The following is a 25,219-nucleotide window of genomic DNA, read 5'->3' on the forward strand; positions in this document are numbered from 1 at the left end:
CACTTACTAGGGGGCTATGCTGCAGTAAAGCTGACACCATTCTTGGCTTCTGGGGCTCTAACAGGTTGCACATAAAGGGAAGCAAAGTCCATTTGTTGTTTCATTACAGATAAAAGGATGGAGGGGATACAGGGCAGAACCACATTTATAGTTAAGGACTGCATCCAGTTGCTATGGCAACTGAGACTCCAGTCCCACAGGACATTCCCCCCAAGCACCTCCAACAACTCCTGCACCGAGCCCAGCTTTGTGCAAGCTGCCAGCCTCCGGTCTGACACTTGTGCTGAAGGTGAGACAAGAAAACATCATTCACCCATTTCGCCCATACATCCACCTGTGTACTTGTACAGTCTTCATCTCCACAATGTCCTGATGGCCACAGGACATTGTGTTTGCTGGAAAAGTTGTACGTGAGACACACAAAATAAACCTCACCTTCCCCACTGTTAAAGCTTCAACTGGAGTTCCACATCCAGTTCTGGGTTCATTGAGAAAGATAGGGTCCAGCTGGCAAGAACCCAGAGGGCAGCAACAAGAGTGAACAGAGTAGAAAAGAGCCTCTAAGGAGAGGGGGAAAGAAATGGGTCAATCAACTCAAGAAAAAAAAAGAAAAAAAAAGGACAACAGATATAAGGGAAAACCAGGGTAGCTGTTAGGAGAAACTTTCAAAGCATAAGAGAGATGAAGCACTGGAACAGACTGTCCAAGAAGGCTGAAAGATGGAGACATTAGCACTATCAATAAGGTGTGTAAGCATCTATCAGGAATGGTCTAGACATACAGAGCTTGGCTTGGTACAGGAGGATGGATGAGGGCTTTCCTCCATGTTCCTTTCTGCCACACACATGTGATTTCTCTATGAGAACCTCACACACATGATGCAGTTATGTGGTGACGTGTAGGAACACACCCCATGCCTTGGGAGCCAGGTACAGCTGTTTTCCTGATGCAGTAGGGCTTCAGGAATCCACTGAACAAAAATCCAGAATTCCAGTTGTTGACTTAAGTCACGGGAAACAAACACTTCAGCAGATTGTCTCCTCCAACACTTGCAGCAATCTTTTGTCATAAATTTTCTCTGGTTTGTATCAACTAAAAATCTCTCTCACTCAAGATCCAGCTTGAAAAATGTTGGCTTAGGATTAATTTGAAGTAGATTTATATCCACAGACTGTGTTAGGGCGTGAGTTCTTCAAAACACTGACCTAACTTTACCATATAAGAATATGAAAAACCCAAAGAACTGATTCAAATCTAACTCGATGGATACACAAAGGCAGCAGGAGTCTGCCAACAGAAACCACTGTCAGCTTCTGTGTTAGTGCTGTATGCTCGAGGAAAATAAGTACTGCAACAGCTCAAGAGGAGACAATACTTGAAAAGCTTCCAGCACCTGGAAGCTGAACCTGAGTTGACACAGTGCTCCTCAACCATCCCCAGAGCTTTGAGAAAATGTATATATATATATTTAGAGCAAAGCTTTGACTTTGTTTAAATGAAGAAAAATGTTACATGGATAAATATTAATAGAGAAAAGGATTAAGAAGGGTGAAATAGCACCACATGGAGCACCACATCTGAGCCCAAGAATGTGTGTTTCTCTTCAGCTCAGAACTTTCCCTGGTTTTGGGCACGAGATAAGAAAACTCACAACAGCTCAGTGCTGCTCAGTGAGGGGGAACCAGAGGGGGATCCACGCTAAGCATTGCTGTTGCTGGGTGCCATGCATACAAAAGCAATTAAGCATGTGATAAACAGCCACACTGAGCTTTTCCCAGTAGTGAGCAACAGCTGCAGGAGCAGGGAAGGGGACAAACCACAGGGAGGTCTGGGGGCACCTCCAAGGCCAGGCTTCATCTCTTCTTCTTTTTCTTCTTCAAAGGAAGAAAAGCCAGTGGTTATTTACCCGCTGGTTGCTCAGCATGCCCAGGCACTTTGGGATGTGCCCTTGGTTTCAGTTTGCATTTTTTCAGTCTCTATGAAGCACTGGGATTTCCCATCCCATTTGCAAGAAGCGCATCTGTTTTTCTCTAGGCCAGCCTCCTCCAAGCTCGACAGTCATTTTATTTTTATTTCTCCTGCTTTGCACCTCTTCCCCACCCAGCAGACATCGGGGAGGCTGAGGCTGGCTTTGCTGCGGTGAAGGACAAAATCCCACCCCATGGGGCCAGTGCACTTCAAAGAGATGCAGATAAACCGTTCAGGAAGATTGCAGCTGTACAAAAGCAAAATCCTGACGGGAGACTGACATTACTTTCACCCATAGGGCTTATTTGAAATCCGAGCAGCAGCAAGCCTGCAGAACCCACAGCCAGAAGCTCTCCCGAGCGCTCGGCGGGCCTATCCAGACCCCTAGCTGCGGAGCTGGAAGCCCAGCGATGTACTCCAGGATCCCCCGCGTACCCCAAGGCACCCCGAGCGCCCCCCCCAACTGGCAACGCAGACAGCAACGCACTCCCCCCACCCCGCGCTGCACATGCGCAGTAGGGCCATGGGACTCGCTGCTGCCGCCTGTTGACTGAAATGCGGTACTGCAGGCGCTGCTTCGTAGCAGCAAGGCGCGAGCACTTCTACGCATGCGCCGACCAGCGTCTGCATTGCCTTTTTCTTTCCAGCGTGCGGCAGCGGTGAGCCCTCAGCTGTGCGCAGCGCATGCAGTACCGCCATTCTTCCTGTAGGTGGCAGCAGCGCTCAGTGAGCACCCCCCCCCGAAGGCGGTTGTTGGCTTTGCGCACCTCTCTCGGCCGGATTAATGAGCAGTGCTGTTTGCTGAAGCAGCAGACTGCAGGTTCATTTGTACTCGTGGTAAATACACTGTCTGCAGAGCACGTGCGAGTTCCAAAAATGTGAATAACACAGCTGACCGCAAATGTGTTCAGTGAAGGACTGGCTCTGTAGTGATCTCAAGTTTCCAGGGGAAGCGCCCACTAATAATCGGGTGTGCAAATCTCACCCAGTAGGTGCTCCAAGGAGGGAAAGAGAGGCATATCAAGCACCCCTGCTACTGCCAGCATCCAAAGCTGCAGGGTATGCTGCCTAGGGAACCACCATGGAGCAGATTCTTTGCATATTCACTCTGTTCCACCCTGGAGGTTTCCTCAGTGCTGTACCATCTCTTAGCAAGGGGACATCTCAACAAATCACCTCCAACACTAATCCTGCATAGAAGTAGGTGTGGATGCTGGGGGCAATTGGTGAGGTGAAGGCAGCTGTAAACTGCAGGGAGAGACAGAAAGATCAGCCTCTGGGAGAGGGAGGACAGAAGGACTGTTGCTGTCTGTTAGGCCAGTTCCCACTCCTGTAATCTTCGTCGCTTTCCCTGTTTCTAAAAATGTATTGCAGCCAAACACCACAGACCTGAAGGGGACAAAAGGGACATCCAATGTGACCACACAGTCACTTGGCCAGAAGAGCCCACAATATATAATGGTGACTTTGGATCTGGAGTCCTTTACCCCCTGTTTCACCACAGGACATGCTGGTTGAACCAGCCAGACATACACATCCTCATCCTTATTAACATGTTGGTGTGGAAAACAAATATGATTGGCTAATGAAATCAATAGGAAAACAAGCAGGAGCGATTGAAATCAGTTTTGTTTAAAATAAAGTCAGCTTCCCCTTATACAATCCTCTGATTAACTTCACCACATTTGATTCACATTTCAAAATTTAAAACAAAAGTGAATATCATGTGGTTACAGAAACATGTCACAGAAAGAATGGAGCTCCTTAGGGCAGCAAGGACATAGCAAGCTTGCAATGACTTGTCTTTCTGAGGCAATACTTATATATACATATATAAATTTAGCCAAAGGAGATTTGGCACTTTTACAATTTCTGTTATTACACCAATAAGTTCTTATTTTACAGTTTACAGTTAAGAAATAACTGTTAAAACAAGCTGGTTTCTCAAAACTGGTCCCAAGTATGAAATTACAGGAAATGTCCTAAACATTTCTGTACAATAATATGTGCACAACAGTTCTAATGTGAGCAGTCTGGACAGAAGGAGGGCAATACAATGAGTGGTTCAGTCTGCTTTCATATATGCAAGGTTTAGAAAATAGACTTCATGTATAAAATGCAGTTTGTAGGTTAAAAATCACTTCAGATTTTATGGCTTCTCAGAATCATAGAATCCTTAGAGTTGGAAGGGACCTCTGAAGGCCATGCAGTCCAACTCCTGCAATGAACAAGGACACCACAGCTAGATCACGTTGTCCAGGGACTTATCCAGACTCACCTTGAAAGTCTCCAGGGGCAAGGATCAACCACATGACTGGTCAACCTGTGCCAGTGTCTCACCACTCTCACTGTAAAAGATTTTTTTGTTATATCTAACCGAAATCTACCCACTTTAAGCTTAAAACCGTTTCCCCTTTTTCTATCACCACAGACCCTGCTAAAGAGACTGTCCCCCTCTTTCCTGTAGCTCCCCTTTAGATCCTGAAAGAATATTACTGAGTATTTTAAATTGAAGGGAAGAGAAAAGGCACCATCATTTGCAACAATCAATATATCATTTTGTTAGTACCAATAGCAGCTGTTTAAAGATGAGGGATATTTGGTACTTGTGTCTTGCTCTTTCCCTGTTTCACCAAGTCATGCCAATGGTTATTTTGCAAAATGTAAGGAAGGGGACAAGAGAGAATGGCCTCAAGTTGTGTCAGGGGAAGTGCATGTTGGATGTTAGGAAGAATTTTGTCTCTGAAAGAGTGGTGATGCAGTGGCACAGCTGCCCAGGGAGGTGGTGGGGCCACCATCCCTGGAGGTGCTCCAGAGACACAGAGATGTGGCACTGAGGGACGTGGGCAGTGGGCACAGTGGGGTGGGCTGGGGTTGGACTGGGTAATTGTGGAGGTCTTTTCTAACCTTCATGGTTCTGTGATTCTATGAATAAATTACTGTTATTTGCTCATCATTTTTTTCCAAAAGATATGATTAAATAATGTACTGGGATGGGACTTAGGATATAAGGTTATTTATGGTGTCAAGTCACAACACCTACCTTGTTGGTTTCCCTTTCTATAAGCTAAGCTGATAATGCTCTGGATACTCCTGCTATGAAACTATTATGCTTCCAGAGACACAAGATGAATACTACAAAAAGCCAAAATGCCTGCAAATAAGAACATACTCCATAACCACATCCCTTCCCATCTTTTGCAATTAAAAGTGCTTTTAGACTTTCAAAAGTAAATCCTGTCCAAATAGTAAGCTTCTGCTGATGAATCTAGCAGTTACAAATGACAGACACTTCTATTATCTTAAAATGGAATGCACTTGCTTTCTTGTTCAGCTAAAGCTGTTTCATTTTCCTTTTTCAGAAGGAAAAACAAAACCAATAGTATCAGTCATGCGATGCACCATCTTCAATGATTGAATGATTCTTTAAATCTGTAAGGAGACTTACTTAACTCTAAAATGCAAATATAGGCTGACCTGTTACCTCCAAAAAATAGTGTTCTCTCTCAAACAGCTGATTCTGCTTACTTTTCCATCTATTATGGTGTTTTCATTACAATTATCAGCTCCCTGAACATGCTATTTACAAACTCCTTGCAAATTAATTTAATTCACTCCGGGATCTTGTCATTTTATTCCCCCTTATGCCATATTCCTTTGTACAGGATTCAAAAATGCAGTCTTATGGGCTGAGCTGAGCATTGCTTAAAATGAACAAAACCAACCAACCAACCAAAACTGGCAAAAACTGGATTCATAAAAAATAGATCCAGAAATAACTAATAATCACTGTCACAATGTTAGTGGTATATTCTCTTTCCACTTCTTCATATCAAAAAGTACACAAAAGAAATATAATGAATCTCAGAAATACATGGCATAGTCAAAGATATCAGCATGACAAGAGCCTGAAAAATCTGAAATTCTGTAATTGTGGGGATAAAAAATAACACCACATTATACAAGAATGCAAAACACTGAGCAGTAAGTGAAGCAAAGCCATGGGCACCTTTTAACACTGACTGCATAAGAACTCGTGGATCTTAAATGCAAAAGGAAATGTTTAGAAAATTATTTACACAACTCATAATTAGCACGTGAAATTCATTGCTCTAAGGCACAGAAAGCCAATGAACTTTAATGGATTCTATAAAGGAGGCAGCTTTTCTCTGTACAAGATGACGTGATTTTTTTTTTTTTGGGTCACATATAAATTCCTTCTTTCATGGAGCAAGGACTGAATGTAGGGTAGATTTCCCCTTCACAAGGAGAGCAATATAATGCCATGGGGCTTCCCAGCCAGTCTTGCTAGTCTTCTGCATTGGCAGAAACAAGAACTTTGAATGATTCTATACTGGGCAAGTACTCTGCTTACATTCCTGTTTCTGTTCAAAACATTCAATTCCCTCTTTGAAATGAGCATTTAAGATGAATGTGTTATGTAAGAAACCTATGCTAAGGCCCTCTCTATGTGACACAGCTCAACTTCAAGTACTAAGAGTACACAACAGGGAAAAAACATGACTGAGATGGATCAGACATCAAAATAAGTTCCCTGGGGTAAAATTGACTACACATGCATGTACTATCCTCAACAATCATTCATTCAGTCCATTTTAATCTCCAGTGAAAAAGAACACGTATACTTTTACAACCTCCATAGAGGATCGAGTTCAGTACTTATCCCTCACTGCCAACATTTCAATGTATGCTTAACTTTAGCATTTGTAATGACAGACTGAAGTTTTTTAGCTTCCTCTTTTTGTAACCATTACTCAAATTTTTGAAAAATTTTCATCACGTCTCCCCAGCTGCCTCTGTTTCAGACTGATTCAGCTCTGTGCTCAGGGTTGGACACAGTATTCCATCTGAAGTCCTAGTAACAGACATAGCATGTTTAGCAAGCATGAAAGCTCTGAGACAGCTTTTCATGGCACTGCAGTCACTACGGCCTTCCAGTTGGACAGTGAACTGTTGAGACAACATGCCACTTGCTTTATTCCTACAAATTATGCCATTAGCTCACAGAAATTTTGTGTAAATGTCTCCAAAGTATGCTTATGAAAATACCACGTAGGATACTGATACAAATAAAACATAAATAAATAAACAGGAAAAAAAAATGGGTGAGATTGGCTGACTTCTTGTTAAATTTGTGGTAGTCTTAGTAGATTTTGATCATCTTGGTGATGCTAACGAGTTTATCTATTCCATTAATTTCCACAAACTGGCAACCCTACCTGTGGCAGAGGGGTTTCAAACCACGTTATCATTAAGGTCCCCTCCAACCTAAGCAATTCTATGATTCTATGACCAAATTAGTTGATGTAAACTGCAATTTATAGGCTCCTTCTCATGGCTCTTACCCCATTTTATTATACATAGGTATTACGTTTGCCCATTCCTCATCTTATGAAAATTTCACTCTTCAAGTTCTTCAAGGTGAGCATTAGCATTCCTGAGATTGCTTCAGGCTCTGTTCCTCATTGTAGATAAGTGAGATTAAGCAATAATAAAATGAGACAAAATACTTCATTCAAATTGAAGTAAGCATAAAGAAACGTAAGTTCCTATATAAAAAGACAGAAAGATCCATGATCAAATTGCTAGAAAACTAATACCAAAAAAAAAAAAGAGAGAGAAAATTAGCCAGAAAAAAAAGAGAAATATCATGAGGTAATTATGCCAATGAATTCATTTTCTTTGTATCTATAAAATGCCCTCCTTGAACATGCAGATCAAAGTATTTTACCTTTTTATGTTGTGCCTTTGTAGTCAGAAACTAGTTGAGTAATCACCATAGAAGCACAAATTATAGTTTAATTTGTACCTGCTACAAAATGAGTGTTTTCTTTAATTTTATCAGGATGAAGTTTCCCTTTGTGCAGGGAGGATTACTGCTTGAGATCCACTCTTCAGAGCTATTCAGCATTCAGTTCATCAATTTAATAGCAGCTTACTTGACATGTACAGCGTTAATACTATTACTATTAATTCACTGTCACAAAAGCATCACTGAGCCCAAAAAGATTTAGTGATCCCAAAACAAAGACTACTGAGGTGAACGAATAGTTCTGTTGTTTCTTTGTAAGAATTATGAGTATATTCATAGGGAGGGAACTATATTAATTTTATTATGAATAAAACTTTTATTTTGCGAACACTCATCTGTGGATCATGCTAGGAAAAGATATTCACTCATTCTGACTCAAAAAATCTTCTCCTCTTCCCAAGTGATGCATCATTGGATGTGAAATTCTGGATTCCAGGAAGGCAATTAAATGTTCTACTTTTTTGAGCATCTCAGTCAACCCTCGGGATAAATAGCCTGAATTGCATAAGTGTGGTGTGTTAAAAGCCATGAGCTAATATATGGTCACTAGGAAGTTTACATGCCCACTGGAATGACTTACCTGCCTCACCCACCTAATGTGAATTACAATTGGTTTGAGCAGAAGGAGAGGCCTGAAGTTTTCTCTATAAATGCTGCTGCACAACCGAAGCTTGAAGTCTTATCATAAACTTCTACAGTTGCTTACAGAAATACAAAGTCCAAGACACAGAGGAGCAAGGAAGCATGGCTGGTAAGTGAAAATAAATAAGTAAATAAATAAATGAATAAACAAATACATAAATCTCTTCCTGAATAGGGAACGGGTAAGTGAATAATTTACCTTTTTTTTTTTTTTTTTTTTTTTCCTGTAGGGTGTTTATCTGTAAAAGGCTCTGAATTGTTGAAGTACTCTACATGCTGAGATGTTGAGTAGGTTATTTCAGCATTTTCTTTCCTGAATTTTTCAAAAGACACCAATGAGGGAAAAATATAATCCATCCATTACCGTACCAGAGCTAAGTATCTGAGAGCAGAAGAAATTATGGCAAATTGCAATCTATCTTGTAGTGTGAAACTTAAATCAAGAGTTGTTCAAGTATGAATGAATCTTGTGTTAATATTTGTGCCATAAGCATACTACTGATTAGATTCCTCCCTGGAGATTCAGAGTCAGCCAAATGCAGTATCACTTTAAATATTTGTTGAAATTACTGTGAAAGGGACTTCATAATGCAGAGAAATAAATACAGATGTCCAGGAGTAAGGTCATAGCAAGAAAGATACTAAATCAAGACACTGTAGTAAGATTGGCTTTGTTCTTGCTTAAGCCCAGCTTGTTGGGAACTTGCTTAAAAATTGAGTTACTTTACATCTTCTTGGCACGAAGTTCATGCCATTATGTCACATGAACTAGAAAAGTTCAGGAAATTAATCAAAAAGCAATCATCCACAAAGCAGAGAATGAAGTGCAGAAATAAGAGGTGTTGGTTACCCTCATGGAGGTTAAAACAGGCACAGTAGCCCCATGGTCAAAAAGCTTGATGAGACTTGATTGCACAAACTCTTAGGTATACTAATATTCATCCATTATGATCATTGAAATAATTCACATTCTTGACTGAACTACTTGTGCTGGTGTTCATCAGCAGTATCTGCTGTTTGCCTGTCAGTGCTTACTTAATGACTGCATCTGCTAAGTGTAATATCATCTAAATGTCCACTTGTTCAAGGGCTTAGCATGGGCTAGGAGAGAATCAGGTGAATATAATGGACATAAAACTATAGATTCCCTCATCCATCTCCTCTGCTCAGCAGCACGAATACATGGCCAAGCACAATTTGATAGGCAATCTGAAAGATTGGACTGATTAGGAAGATCTTTCCTTTTAGAGAAGAACTGTATGGACAGTAAAGGAGACAGTAAAAACCTTCCTCTGTAGTGATGGAGAAACAACCACGAAGTAAAATTGCATGCAAAGTGCATTGTAACACTTCCTTTTAAGCAATGATATGCCACTAACTTAGACAAGCCACTTTGGCAAGGCAATCCCTAAAAACTTCCTTTTTAGGTGTCATACATCAGTGCATCCTTCTTAACCACAATTTTCTCATCGCAGTAAATGCGAGAAGCAATAGCAGCATTTAACGAACAAACTGTTATTTGCTGATCATGGCCAACTCTTGCTTGTGAAATACCCAGGTCATACTGCAAGCCCAAGTTCAGTTGGAGAAGTCAGAAGTACCCAGTGGTCCTCCTCAAAGTGCCACACACATTTTTAATGTAAAAAGCTGTGTGTATACGTGAGCACAGGTGTGTGTGCATGATTACTTTCACATATGCACATGAACGTGTTCCGAAAACACATATCCTGTGAATATATGCACTTTCTTTTCCAGAAAGTTTAAATGCATCTGTGGGCCAGTCTCTAGTGGACTTGGTTTAACATGATCCAGAAAGAGAAATGAAGGTGGTACGTAAAGAATGGGAAAAGCACCTTAAATGATCCTGTAAATTTGATAACACTTTTTTTTTTTCCTAAGAGTTTTGACAGTCAGCAGCACATTACTGCTACTAAGCATTCAGTAATTTGATTCACAGCCTCACACTCAATTATCTCTGCTTGTGTCTGTCAGTTTTGTGTCATTACCACTAAAGAGTGAGTCACTACAGCAAGCATCTTGTTTATGTACTAGAAGTAGGAGTGCTTGGCCATAGGATGGGACATGTTGAATTGAAGTTCTTAGAGGAAATAAGTAGAGTCAGATAGTGAACGGAGCTTGCAAAGAGGTATTTCTGATGAGTGTGCAAATGTAACTGGAAGTTACAACATCCAGATAACATCTTTACTCCATTCCAGTGGAAGGGATGTGTGGAAGTGGGAGAGGTAGGGGATTACCTTTAGATGTAATAGGCTATAAACAACAGGTCATGTCTGGCTATGTGGAGCTGTCTGGGAAGTTTGCACTGTCAGTTTGATTCATTTCTAGGTGTTGGTCCCTTGGTAGTTTTTGAAGTTGCCATATTAGTATATGTCACTATCAACTTCACATCTGGAAAGAGCCATAGCATTCCTGAAGATCCTAAGGGAAGATCTCAAGGGAAAGATCCTAAGGGAAAAATCTGAGCTTCTGGGAATTTTCTGGCACTCTGCAACATGTTCCCTGCTAACTAAGGTATTTTCATGGAATGATAGACTCGTTTGTGCTAGAAGGAATCTTTAAAAGCTATCTGACCCAGTTCCCCTGCAACAAGCAGGGACACCCACAGCTCCATCAGTGCTCAGATCCCCTCCAGACTGATCCTGAGTGTCTGCAGGGATGCGGCCCCCACCTCATCTCTGGGCAGTCTGTGTCAGTGCCTCACTGCACTTACAATAAGTAAAAATCTTCCTCCTCATATCAAATATAAATTTCTTTCCATTTGAGACCATCTCTCCTTGTCCTATCACACAGACCTTGATAAACAGTCTGTCCCCTTTCCCACAGCCTGTTTCGATGCAGTCAAGGCACTCTCAGGCCTCCCCAAAGCCTTCTCTCCTCCAAGATGTACATCCCCCGCCCTCTCAGCTGTGCTTGTGGGGAGGTGTCTCATCCCTCAGAGCATTTTTGTGGCCCTCCTCTGGATGAGCTCCAGCAGTTCCACTTCTCCCCTGTACTGAGGACTCCACATCTGGACACAGTGCTCCAGGTGAAGTCTAACCAGCACAGAGCAGAGGGGACATTTTGAATGGAGGACGAAGAGGAAAGAAAAAAAGGAAGTTTGTCTTGGGCAATATATAGAGCCTAGAAGAGATCCCAGCCAAGTGTTTTTCTAATAGATTTGACCAGTCTACATCAGCAGGTTGTGGTCCTGGAGGGTGTTGACACGAGTCAGTCCACATTGCTATTCCAGGGCCCCAGGTCCCTCCCTAGTGTTTTACAAATATAGTATAGTTGTAGAAAAATACTTGAATTCCTGCATCTAGGATAGCAGGAGTTATTTTGGTGGTGAAATTCCTTGCTTAATTATTCAGCAAAGGAGTGAGAGGGGAGACAGGTCAGTCCAAACTTCCCAGGTAAATGAGGCAGTCCCCAGTAAGTTATGTCCAGATGTTTGTAACATGATGCTTCAGGAATACGTATGGAAGAATATGAAAGAATAAAGAGGAAGATAAGGACTGTTTTCTCATCCTGAAACAAATGCACAATTAATTATAGGTGAATTGAAATTGTATATTTTTTAGATTACAGTTGAGTTTTGCATGTGATAAAACTACTGTCCCATCTTTCCCCAAAATTCTGCTGATCCTCATTTAGACATGAGATGGGTTGAGAAGCATTCATGGAAGTAGCTCCAGAAAAGCAATGGATTCAACGAATTAATTTTAGAAGAACGTCCCTGTTAATATTGCTCATGAACAATTCCACATTAAAAACAATGTGGTACAAGAAGCAGTTATGCTTTTACTATAGTTTGGTTATTTTAACTTATGAACTTATGAACTAAATACTGAAATTCTTATAAATTCAAACACAATAAGAAACTTTTAACAGGTGACCAGACTTCTAAGCATAAATATGGCCAGGTTGGATGGGCCCTGAGCAGCCTGATCTGGTAGGTGGCAACCAGCCTATGTAGGGGGTTGGAACCAGATTATCTTTAATGCCCCCTCCACCCTAAGCCATTCTATGACATTATCCAAGCTTCCTATGTTAGGTTGCAAGGAAGTGAGATCAGAACATTGGGACTAAGAGGGAAAAAAAGATAAAGAAAAAAAATCCTCAACCCCTTTGGTCAGATAAAGACTGGGGAGCAAAGACAGCTATTGAAGCTCCACCCCTTCCCACAGGAAAAACTTTACAAGTAGACTTTTAAGGAAGTGAAAGGTACCAACCACTCTTTGAATCAACAGAAGTAGAGGTGGCCATTCAGAGGAAAACTCCAAAGCTGCTCTTACAGGACATATTGATCAGATATGGGCCAAGGTGAGCAAGGGGGCAAGCCCTTCTGTGATTCTTTGTTGTTCTCTTACATCAATAAGATGTATATTCAGCTCTGAAAGGGATGAGAAGGTCTGCAGGTTTTTTAAGTTGTCAGCCTACTACAAATGGGACACCAACAAAACTGATACAGTATTTAGTGAAGGTATTATTGAAAAGGCTAAGGGAGGTTACAATAAGCAGAAGAGGTTAAGATCTTTAGTTAAAACTGAGAGGGCACAAAAACATAAGGATTTTGTTTGTCTGTTTTTGCTTTGTTGCTAAAATTTATACTTACGTACACTGCCTACTTTGCTGCCATTTCCGACCTTGGCAGCTAATCTCTGCCTTTCTAAAGAAAAGATTTCCTCACCCCTGAGCTTGTCCTATAACAGATGTGCTTTACTGTTGAGTTTCTGAAGGTTATTTAAAAAAAAAAGGTACATTCCTACAAAATCGAAGTACGTGCTGCTTGCCTAAACATAAAAACATATTTCCTCTATTTGAACTGTGACTACATTTCTAAGGAATGATTGTTTAAAAAATAATTTTTAAAGAACACACACACTGAAATCTTTTTCTTCTGTATTTCTGTACTTCATTTCAACCATCAAGATTATTTTCTACTAAAGAACCTTCCGTAGCCTCTGTCCATGTCAGCACCAAACCAAATTCAGATACTTATTCTTTGGTCTCTCATTAAGCTACAACTTGCACACGAGCATTCCATGGCATATTATTTCATAAACATGATTTTAGTAGCATTTACTCTCCAATTCTGTCATCTCTTCCACTCTCAAATGACCCAATCCACCTGTAGATGTCCCTGCTCATTGCAGAGGGGTTGGTCTAGATGACCTTTAAGGATTCCTTCCAACTCAAACAATTCTATGACTTTATGGTCTTGTTAGGTGCTTTCAACAGATAAGAACTGGCATTTATATCAGAGGTGCATGCAACATAAATGGGACTAGAGAACATATCATGATTTAAAACGCAGAAACATTCTTTGGGTCACTCTGGTTTCTTTGTTTCTTATCTAGAGGTTGCAAATCTGTGCCTCTGTTAGAACATCATGTAATGGAATGAACAAAACCATGAAGGAGTTAGCTGAGTTCAGATGGATTCTGTATTCAGTAACTCACAGGTGTTCCTTCTCTCATAGTTCTCTCCTCTTAGATTCTTTTCTGATTTTTCTTTAGTACTGGATATATTTCTTTCTTAATAATTACACAGATAGTTTTTAATAATCTCAGCAAGGTGTAAGCTCTCTCTCTCAAAAAAAGAAAATAATAAAATGCCCAGAAATAACATTTCTGTTTATGGTGGAAACTTCACATTTTTATTAGCTACTTACAGAAATAACATGCAATTCTTGCAAGCAAGCATTTAGGTGCTTCTTCCTCCTTCTAATGTACTTCTCACTTTTTCTTAGCTGCAACGCAGCCAAGTACTGACTGGCACCTGAAAGAAAATGCGAGAGATCACCACACAAGTAAATTCTCTAGCAAAGAGTTGATTGTGAGGAGAGGTCAGGCCTTTGTTGTCACCTTCAATGGAGTAGAACAGCCTGAGCAAACCTTAACATTCATCGCAGAAACAGGTATGGCTCCCAGCTCCTTTCACAGAAATTGTAATGCCTAAGCCACATTCTTTTGGACTGATATGTGCTATATGGAAGCAAGTTAACACCTCAGAACTGACATGCTAATTTAAATAGCCCTGGAAGTGTTTGAAGTGTTTGCTGTACTACTTCCACCTCAGCTGGCAGTGGCAGCTTCTTTCATTTTCGAACACATGACACATTCATTTGAGAGGAGGGTTACATCTCTGATGAGTTTGTTGATAAGTTTCAGCAAGATGGAAAAAAAAAAGGTTGTTTATTTTCTTTAAAAGGTCCTAAACCCTCCAAGCAGGCCAAGACCCAAGCCACATTTGGTATCTCCAGCACAGCAAGCAAAGACAGTTGGAGCGCAGTTCTTCAGTCCACCAGTTCCCACTCTGTGAGCGTCTCCATTTCCAGCCCAGCTAATGCAGTCATCGGACGTTACAAGCTGAGTGTTCAAAGTACTTCAAGTGGCAGCTCATCTCCAGAAGCTCTTGGCACTTTTGTTTTGCTCTTTAACCCTTGGTCTTCAGGTATGAATATAGCATTCCCTGAAAGATCTGATTTACTTGTAGTTTGATTGGGATTTGCAGCTTCTCCACCTGACCTACACTTCTGCAGTATGGACATTGAACATTCACCACATAACCAAGCAGTCAGAAAAGGAAAGCATAAAATGGTTTCTTAGTAGCTTCTGATATATAAAACCTGCTCTGTATCATGTACTTACTGGAGGGCCCTTTGTCCCCTAGAGATGTGCAGATAAAGTTCTGCCAAAACTCTGGAGGTTTTTTATTTATTTTGCCTGCTGTGATTGAATATACCTCTGCTTTGGCTTTTCAGGTGATGATGTGTTCATGCCCAACAAGGCTGAGTGTGAGGAATATGTGCTAGAAGAGTTTGGTATCATTTTTGCAGGCAACAATCATCATATCAACAGCTTTGGATGGAACTTTGGCCAGGTAAACACAGCACTGAACCAGCAGCCAATGCTTTGTGCTCTGTTTTTCACATAAGCTGGATGATCAGCTTGTTTATTTTTTTATGTTTATCACGGTCATACACCTGAGAAGACCAGGAGTATGGTATTGCAGTTGGAACTCACATCAAGTCCTGTTACATTGATTAATAAGAACATTTGCAGTTGACTAGTTGGTGATATGACATAGGACTCAGATGCATCCAGCAGAAATCTAAGAGTCTGTTGCATACTACAGTAGAGCATCACTGAATGGCATAGGGCTAGCCTTCAGTCCACAGATTATGAGTTTTTTAAACCTCTTCGAGTTTTAATCTTCATGGTTTGTTGAGGGCAAATTTTTATGTCGAATTCTTGGCTGAGCTGCAAGGTTTCATCTAGTGATTAAAGAAATATGCTTACATAGCTCTACTCATCTGGATTTTTTTTTAGTATGGTAGATTAATCTGTGTTTCCAATGAATTAATATATTTCTGTAACATAGTTTCAAGGAGACATCCTCAATATTTGCCTTTCCATGCTGGATCGAAGCTTGAACTACCGTCAGGATCCTGCCACAGATGTATCTCACAGAAATGATCCCAAATATCTCGGCCGTGTACTCAGTGCAATGGTAAAAAACATATTCAGAAAGTCCAAACTACTGACTGTTCACTTCTCAGAAAATTTTAGGCCACTGTTTGCATGCACCACAAAGCAGAAATGTAGCCCAGGGAAATCCCTAAGTTGTTGTCTGGTCTCAGCCTTCCAGACTTGTCTCATTTATGTATGTCTAACACTTAACACTTTGATATCCAGTATTGAAACTGAAGCTTATGTTGCGGGCGGATACACTGAGCACTTTGAAGGTCTTTAATCCAACTTCCCATTTGAAGGGGGTCTGCTGGGCACTAGATCAGGTCATCCATGGATTTCTCATGTTGTCCTGATAATCTCCAAGGATGAAAGTTTCGCTGCCCTTCCAGGTGACCAATCCAGAGTTGCACTGTCTTCTTAGTGATTAATTTTCTCTTATGTCCAATATGTTTTTCCCAAGCTAGAACTTTCTGTCGTTGCCTCTTGGTATTCAATATACCAGTGCAGAGGAAAGTAGGACTCCTGGTTTTGTATGTCCTATTCAAATATTTGTAAACTGCTATTATAGTCTCCATCTTTGCCAGACTGAACTACCCTAGAGCCCTCAGCTTTATGTAAGTTATGTGCTCTAGGGACCATGACCTGGACCCTGCTCAGTGCCACAACAGCTTCCCTCAATATTCTGACAATTTCTGGCACTTGCTGTAACTCCCGTGCTCATTTCAGCTGAGCTGTCACTCAGCAAACTACTTCTCAGCCTGTACCAGTTCATGGGGTTTTCCTGTCCTAAATCCTGAAATCTACACATTCTCATCCTGGATTTCCTGAGATTCCTGTTGACCCAGTTAACAAGCTGGTTAAAGTGACTCTGCATTTCTTGTATCTGCCCTTTCCCCTTCCTTAATATTGTCTGTACAGTTGCTAAGAATTCACTCTGTTATCATGCAGGCACATTCTGAAAGATACACTGCATTATATGCATTTATCATGCTATTCAATCACATAGCAGAAAAGTTGCTACCTCACAATAGAAAGGTTCACTATAAACTTGTGTTTGTCATCGTGCTGGGTACTTCCGCACTTGGGTAAGAGAAACAGTGGTTAATTTATTTTCATTTCTTAGGAGGACACTTCTATAATTTCTCTGAAAAGATGAGATTTCCTCTTGCAGGCCAACTGCAAGAAGCAATGACTTTTGTCCAGTAAAATGACATTCAAGGCTTTTCTCCTGTCCCCTTCTCCACCACTACTTCATGTACTGTAAATTCATTATTCATCTTATCATAAATTTTGTGAACATTTTTACAGGTCAATGCCAATGATGACCAAGGGGTGGTACTAGGAAACTGGAGTGGAAATTATGATGGTGGGAAAAGTCCAAGCAGCTGGACTGGAAGTGGTGAAATCCTGCAAAACTGGAAGAAATCAGGATACAAGCCTGTGAGATATGGACAGTGTTGGGTTTTTGCAGCAGTATTAACCACAGGTATGCTTTATGTAATGCATGTAATGATACTGAACAGATTCTGTGCACTAATAATACTTTCTACATGAAAATAAATGTCATATTCTGGAAATAGTGCTTTCTGACTGTGGTTTTCTATTCTCTCTTTAGTGCTTAGATGTCTGGGAATTCCCACTCGTACAATTACAAACTTCAGCTCTGCCCACGATGCAGATGGAAACCTGCGTGTGGATGAGTTTTATGATGCTTCTGGAAATCATTTGAACGAGGGAGCTGACAGTGTCTGGTAAGGTTCTGCAGTATTTAGAAACAGGATCTATCACTGATTGTAGTCTTCAGGTGCAGAGTATAGATTCTGATAACAAATGCTCTGTTAACTTCTATAAAATTGTCTTAAAAACAACTACGTGCACAGGATCAACAAAAAGTATACTACTACAGAATTTAGTACTCTTCCTAACTAAACAGAATTAACATGAGTTATAACAGCAAACTGAAGCCAAAGAAGGCAAAGTTATAGCTGCCACAGATTACTGAGAATTTGGGATGTTACACTGGAAATATCAAATATTGTGACCTAACTTTGAAACTACTTTTCAAAACCAAACCATGTTAAACTGTAAGAGTTCAACAGAACTAGCTCCCCTGTCCTCCATTTTTCATGCACTGAAATCATTTGCAGTGAAAATAATTATTATCAATACTAAGCAAGAAATGCAATTGAAGTAAGCTTTCATTTGGCAAAGAAGATTGCAGCCTCTCATTGTTTGCCTTGTTCACTTTCCTGCTTGTTTTGGATACATCCTAAATCTAAGAGAAACTTATAGAAAATGCTATGGTTTTGTGCAATAAGCACAGCTCAAACTAAGTAAGTCCACATGCTCAGAACATTTCTTTTTTTTTTTTTTTTTTTGGGGGGGGGGGGAAGAGACTGAAGACATTTTGCATAATTTCCAAAATTCAGTATCTCCCCCAGAAAACTTAGAATTGCTTCACAACACAATTTTCAGCTCCTACATAATTAAGATAGCCAAGATCAGAGTGATAGCGGTCAGTCTCAGATAAGAACCTTCAGAAGTTAAACCATTTGATACATTTAACTAAGAATACTAAGTAATGAATGTGAATAGAAATTTAGAACACACATACCACTGTTTTACTTCATTCATTCTTGAATGTAGGAATTTCCATGTCTGGAATGAAAGCTGGTTTTCCCGCAGTGACTTGGGCCCTTCATACAATGGATGGCAAATTCTGGATGCAACTCCCCAAGAAGAAAGTGGAGGTACACAGATTTCATTACAGGAGTAGTGCTGAAAAATCATAAAGTCAGTCATTTCCAGAGAGAAAAATAAATTGTAAAACTGCTGAACAAGAAATTTCTTTTCCTGCTCAGAAACAGAATGAGAGTTTCTGGCTAATAAAAAAAGCATCAGCTCCTCTATGGGTGCCAAGAAACAAATAGGCTTCTAGGGCCAAACTTTTGCAGCTCTTTCTGTTTTTCCAGCGTAGGTGTCTAGAGCCATTGATGATTAATTAATACTGTGAAATAGATCAAGTATATGCTGAGAATAAATGCAAGACACATTGATTATTGGCTTGGTATGAGGCTCCAGTGGATAAAAGGGCCAGAATGGGCCACCAGCACTTGATAATTCAAGGGTCATTGATAAATGTCTGTCTAGTAATCTGCTTACTTTAAAAACATTGATTAATTCTAAGGTATATTTTCTTAATACCATAGGAATTTATCAGTGTGGTCCTGCCTCAAGGAATGCCATCAAAGAAGGAGATGTAGATCTGGACTATGACTGTCCATTTGTATATGCAGAAGTGAATGCAGACTGTATGTACTGGAATTATGATCCTGCAACTAGAAAGAAAACACTGTTATTCAATAAGTCTACAGTAATCGGCCAACTCATCAGCACGAAGGCAGTTGGTAGAGATGATCGTATAGATATTACCAGTGATTATAAATATGAAGAAGGTAAAAAAAACTTTATAATTCTATATTTGATTAATTCCAGAACTTACATAAACTTCATAATAGGAATATCTTGGTGGGCAGTTTGGGGCGTCTGTATGGTAAGATGAAAATTTATTCTATATTTCTTCAGTTCTAGCAGAAAAAAATAAAACATAAAAAAAAGAGAATATAAACAGTGAAAAATAACATCCTCCAACTTCTGATACGTAGTTGCTTTTGGGACCTAAATAAGACAAGACTAAATAACTTTGAGTAAAGTATTCACTGTTGCACCAGCATATGATAATGTGTACTGACTGCCCCTCTTCTGTACTAATTAGTCTACAATCCCGTTGCTTGACAGCAAGATGAAAGACCTGTGACAAAAATCATAAGCTAAATCAATAATAAGGTCCAAGAGAAGTAGCACACAGCATGTAAATGTAAATGTTTACAGCATGTAAAGGCACCACGATCATTGGGTTTGATATTGCAGAAAAAATATTATAACCATGAACTGAATTTGCAAATGCGGAGAATAATCCTTATTGCTGTAAATATATATATATATAAGAAGGGTGGAAAGCATGGTAATGAAGAGGCCAAATAACTAGCTTCCATTGTGCACTGGATCTGACTGGGATGTTTTTTCTGTTCATGTGCAGCTTTTGTTTTCCCTTTTAAACTGTCTTTATCCTGATCCATAGTTCTTTTCAACTTTCTTCTATTTTTACCTACCCTGCAGGTATGGAGAGCGAGCGTGTGTTGGGTGTGTGTTTGGCTGCTTGTCAGAGTCAACAGACCACATTATATCATTGCCCTTCCCTTATTTAAGGGGCATTTTACTATTTTTACATTACTAGCAAATAAAAGTATACATTTTAAAAATATTACAACTGTAAAAAAAGTATAGAAATGGAAAGGGTGAGAAAATTTGGACTTAAAATTTTGTTTTACATAAAGATGCTACTACAGAGACTGTGACATTGCTGAGGGCAGAGTCAGAAGATTAAGAGTGGCTGTTCCTCTCTAAGTACAGAACTATGTTCAGCTGAGTCATCTAGCTGTCATGTAAAAGAAAAGATGTGTGTTAACTGTTGAGGCTAACTTTCATGGTTCTTCCTAACAGGCTCTAAAAAAGAAAGGGATGTTTTTAAAAAAGCTCGTAAGAAGCTGGGACTTGAGGATAAGTTTGATCCCACAGCACCGACACCAAGGGAAATTGAACAAAAGCCTGATATCTCAGGCAAGTTCAAGATGGCTGGTCCTTTAGAAGTTGGCAAAGATCTCAGTTTAATTCTGGTTCTTGCAAATTTACAATCTGAAGTTAAAACTGTTCAGGTAAATATGACTGCTTGGAGCACTGTGTACACTAGAAGACCAGTTCGTGAGATCTGGAAGGACTCCATATCTGTCTCTCTGTCTCCTGAGGAAGGTAATTTTTCAAATAATACAATCATACAATTCTTATTGAAAGTTATCAGTAAGCTGGCATTAGAAAATGGTCAACTTGGGTCTGGGCAATCTAAGATGTACAAAATGAGAGGACTCCTGACAGCAGCCCTGTGAAGAAGGGCATGGGGGTCCTGATGGATAAAAAACATGAGCCAGCAGTGTGTGTGCTTGCAGACTGGAAGGCCAACAGAATCTCAGGCTGCACCATCAGAGGGCTGGCAATGGGAAGGAAGGGGGTTATCCCCATATACTCTGCCCTCTTGAGGCCCCATCTGCAGTACTGCATCCAGGCCTGCAGCTCCCAGTACAGGAGGGATGTGGAGCTGTTGGAATGGGTCCAGAGGAGGGCCACAAAGATGCTCAGAGGGCTGGAACACCTCTCCCTTGAAGACAAGCTGAGAGAGTTGGACTTGTTTGGCTTTGAGAAGAGAAGGCTGTGGGGAGACCTTCCTGTGGCCTTTCACTTAAAAGAAAGGGAGCTTATAATAAAGATGGAGACCAACTTTTTATAGTAATAGTAGAAAGGGGATAGGCTTTAAACTGAAAGAGGGAAGATTTATGTCAGATGTGAAGAGGAAATCCTTTACTCACAGGGTGGTGAGACTCTGGCACTGCTGCCCAGAGAAGTGAGCATACTCATCCCTCGATTAATACTGGGTATTATTTTATTTTTTCCCACAGAGAAACATTTTCCCATCAAGATATCTTATGCTGAATATCAACAGCAGCTAACTACAGATAACACAATTGAAGTAACAGCTTTATGTCATGTGGAAGATGGGATGCAAGTACTGGTGCAAAGACACATTGCCCTGGACAACCCTGCCATTGACATACAGGTAAATTGTTGTATCTTTACTCTAATAGCAGTGGCAGAGTAATAGGAAAATGAATTTTAACCACTTTCTTCCTCAGAAAGAGATGTTCTGCTCACACTCTGCCATGGTACATCACAGTACCTCATAGTAACACCTCTTCTGACATGACTGAGAATGCTGACAATCTGACCTTTTAAGCATTTTCTTTGCTCAGGTACTTGATGAGGCAAAAGTGAATAAAGAAGTGGATGTGGAAGTGGTATTTACGAATCCTATTGATATAGAACTGAAGGATTGTGTGCTGCAGGTAGAAGGCAATGACCTGCTGAGAGGAATCCTTAAGATAGAGTAAGTACAAGAAGCACCTCCTTCCTGCTACTAAAGATAACTAATCCAGAACACGGGCATGGATGACTTTGAACCAAACACAAGAATGAGACAATTTTCTCCTTGCAAACAGCTTTAAATCAGCTTTCTGTCTCACTTAGGCTTTGACGCTGTGCTTTGAGAGGGCAATTTGACAGAACTTTCTTGCCTATCCATCTAGCAGGACACCACAGTTCCAGAAAAAGTTTTATGTATGCCCATGCAGTAGATGTTACTGAGGCAGTGTATGCTGCTATAGACCAGATGGGTTGAACCTTCCTGTTCTAACTGTAGGATTAGCAATAGCATATGAGTGTTTCTGTCCACACTATTCCCAAACTATTCTGTATTTTAACCAGGATTTTTTCAGGATTTTTTTTTAATAGACTGCAAGTGCCAATCTGAGTGGTCAGCCTTCTAAGCAATTTGCATTTGCATTACACATGTAAACATGTATGTAAAAAAACAGATGCACCAGTGTCCCAGCTTTGTGAACACAAATAAACACAGACTGTTTAGGGACAGGCTGTGAACTCAAAAGGTGGCACTTCTGAAAGAAACAGCCCAAAGTATGCTCTATGTGTGGCTATTCCAGACACAATAAATCATGACTAAGGAGGATAAACATTAGAGAACAGACTAAACCATGACCAGCAGCTACTCCTTAGATGACTGAATTTACTTCACTAAGGTCTGCAACTTGAACAAAAATACTTAAGGCAGGCAGGAAGAGGATAGGGAAAATGGTGAATATTAAGATGAAAGATTTTCCAAAACAGGAACTACAGGCACATGGATTTTCAATCTCTGCTTTTAGAACTCTACAAAATAATGATGTTGGTATATTATTAAACTGAGTCTGAAAGGTTCTAGATGATGTTGAAATGCAGAATGAGAAGGGTGGAATAAGATGGTTTTCTTTTACTATAGATCCCAGCTACCTGTAATATGGAAATGTGCTCTTTAAGTGAACATAAGTGAACATTTCAACCCTGGAGGTGTTAAAGAAACATGTACACATGGTCCTAAGGATTGTGTTTCAGTGGGCACTATTGGTGGTAGGTGGAGGGTTGGACTAGATGATCTTAAAGGTCTTTTTCAATCTTTGTGATTCTATGATATACACGTACATGCACTCTGACAAACAAAAACAAAAATTCACAGCAACTTAAGATGGCCATTCTTGCTTGAGCAACTATGTATGGCCTATCTCACATATTCCCTATTCTACAACTGAGGGAATTTGGCAACCCTGTGTTATGTATCATATACATCTTTATCCTCAGGCAAGACAAAAAAACCACAGGCTAAGACTGTTAGGTAAAACCACAAACACAGGTTTCCTAAAACTACAAAATATACTGGTATAAAACATTTTAAGGTCCATTTAGAATTTCCCTGTGTGTAAACACTTTTTTCACATTACTATAATCTACTGTAATTCAGGAGTTCGCATCAATATTCCTTGTGGGTCCAGCTCATCTTATTCAACACAATGATGCATTTTATGCTTCCTGTTCTGCATGAAGATTTATCTTATATAAGAAGAGTATGTTTTCACCCTGATCCCAAGTAAACTTATCTAGATTACTGCATAATGTTTTTTGGGGTCCTTAATGCATGGCCCTGAGTATTTAAATCTGTATCATAGAATCATGAAGGTTGGAAAAGACCTCCAAGATCAACAAGCCCAACCTCAAACCATCCCACCATGACCACTAACCATGTCTCTGTGAGCCACAACTCCACAGTTTTGGAATATCAAAAAAGAAACTGATCGTAATATTCAACCTGAAATTGCTTCCATTGACTGGCTCTCCAGTGATGAAAATGAGAATCAAGCCCCCCAGCTCCAGAATGGTGCTCTCAAAATAGCTAAGTCTCGTACAGTCTTTTCATGACCATCTTGCACTGAACTGATAGGAGTTCTTACATAAGGAAGGAATTGGCTGAAGAGTAAACTCACATGTGATGTATAAGCCTATTTTCAATTTATATTCTTTTCTTTTGTTTTCTATTTCTAGCGTGCCACCACTGAAAGCCAAAGAGATATCCAGTACAAAATTTAAACTTATCCCTTTTGAAACGGGCTTCAAGCATCTACTTGTTAATTTCTCCTGTGATAAATTTGCAGATATCAAGGCCTTTAAAACTGTAAAGGTGATTGACTAACTGGAAGATACGCAATAAATGATCTTTGTCCCTGTCAATTGAACAAAATGGCATAAGAAATATTGTACGAGAAAAATATGAGAAAACTAACAAAACAAAATCCTTGCTTCCTGTGATATGGGTTTAACAACTTTATACCATTAACATTTTACATTGTAATTTTAAATAAACTATGGAATAGTTCACTTACTACTGTGCACATCCATGTTATCAAACAGAACATCTGTTCAGAGACTACTTGTTTGACTTGTCTGCTTCTGTTTGGAAATCATTACTTCTGGCTCCAGCTGTTTCTACACAAATATAAACACAGTTTTACACATTCAAAGCCTCATACAGGGCAATTGCAAAGTGGTGTTTCTCTTCATCGCAGTAATGATACTATAAAGTAGACAGGATTAAGTGCATGCTTTACGTTATTTCACCCACTTTTTTTGTCAATAATGAGTAAGTATCATGACATTCTTCTTTTCTGCCAAATCACAGTGGACAAGTGAGGCACAGGAAATGTTCTAAAGCAATTTGGATGGTGTCCAGTACAAGAGCAACTTGACAAACATATTAGAATAATTGCCCAGCTCAACATATATGAGGTTCTTTTTACATGCTGCTGTTTTGTACTCACTGATTTTTTCTGGGAGAGTAATCTTAGGTCAGGGGGTATTTTAACTCTGGAAAAAATAGAATTTTTCACTATAGTTTGTGTGTTAGGAAGCCATCTCTATCAGCAAATAATATATTAAATACAGAGTTTGGTTAATATAGAGGTCAAGTTCAGTACATCTTAGTTAAACACTTAATAAATAGGTGCAGACCACAAGCATGAAAAAACTAGTGTGAGTAAAGAATGCATCCAAATTTCTTTGGGTGTTGTGAAGACCGAAAATGGCAGTAAAAAGGTGTGTCTTAATAAAAGGTGCCTTAACCTTCATTTTAAAATTGTATAATTAACCTAGCTATTGAATTTCACATCTTGAATTCCTGTTGCTAAACAGTATGTGCAACAGTAGATGTTCTTTTAATGCAGTTCTATCTGGCAGGTGATTAAGTAGT

The 25,219-nt window shown here is 39.9% G+C and overlaps 1 protein-coding gene across 1 annotated transcript; it reads left to right on the top strand.

The window, feature by feature from the left end:
• Positions 1-8,538: 8,538 nt before the first annotated feature.
• LOC136060265 (protein-glutamine gamma-glutamyltransferase E-like) lies at positions 8,539-24,344 on the top strand. Its single transcript, XM_065754647.1, has 13 exons — positions 8,539-8,552; positions 14,196-14,363; positions 14,657-14,899; positions 15,210-15,328; positions 15,830-15,958; positions 17,230-17,407; positions 17,537-17,672; positions 18,568-18,671; positions 19,131-19,376; positions 20,485-20,790; positions 21,492-21,649; positions 21,843-21,976; positions 24,019-24,344. Exons 1-13 carry the CDS (start codon positions 8,546-8,548, stop codon positions 24,164-24,166), a joined length of 2,076 nt encoding a protein of 691 aa, XP_065610719.1. The 5' UTR covers positions 8,539-8,545; the 3' UTR covers positions 24,167-24,344.
• The last annotated feature ends 875 nt before the right edge of the window (positions 24,345-25,219 follow it).

This window comes from Cyrtonyx montezumae, unplaced genomic scaffold (assembly GCF_038088225.1).
Source record: "Cyrtonyx montezumae isolate F1298 unplaced genomic scaffold, pur_monq_1.0 scaffold_9, whole genome shotgun sequence".
Lineage (NCBI taxonomy): Eukaryota > Metazoa > Chordata > Aves > Galliformes > Odontophoridae > Cyrtonyx > Cyrtonyx montezumae.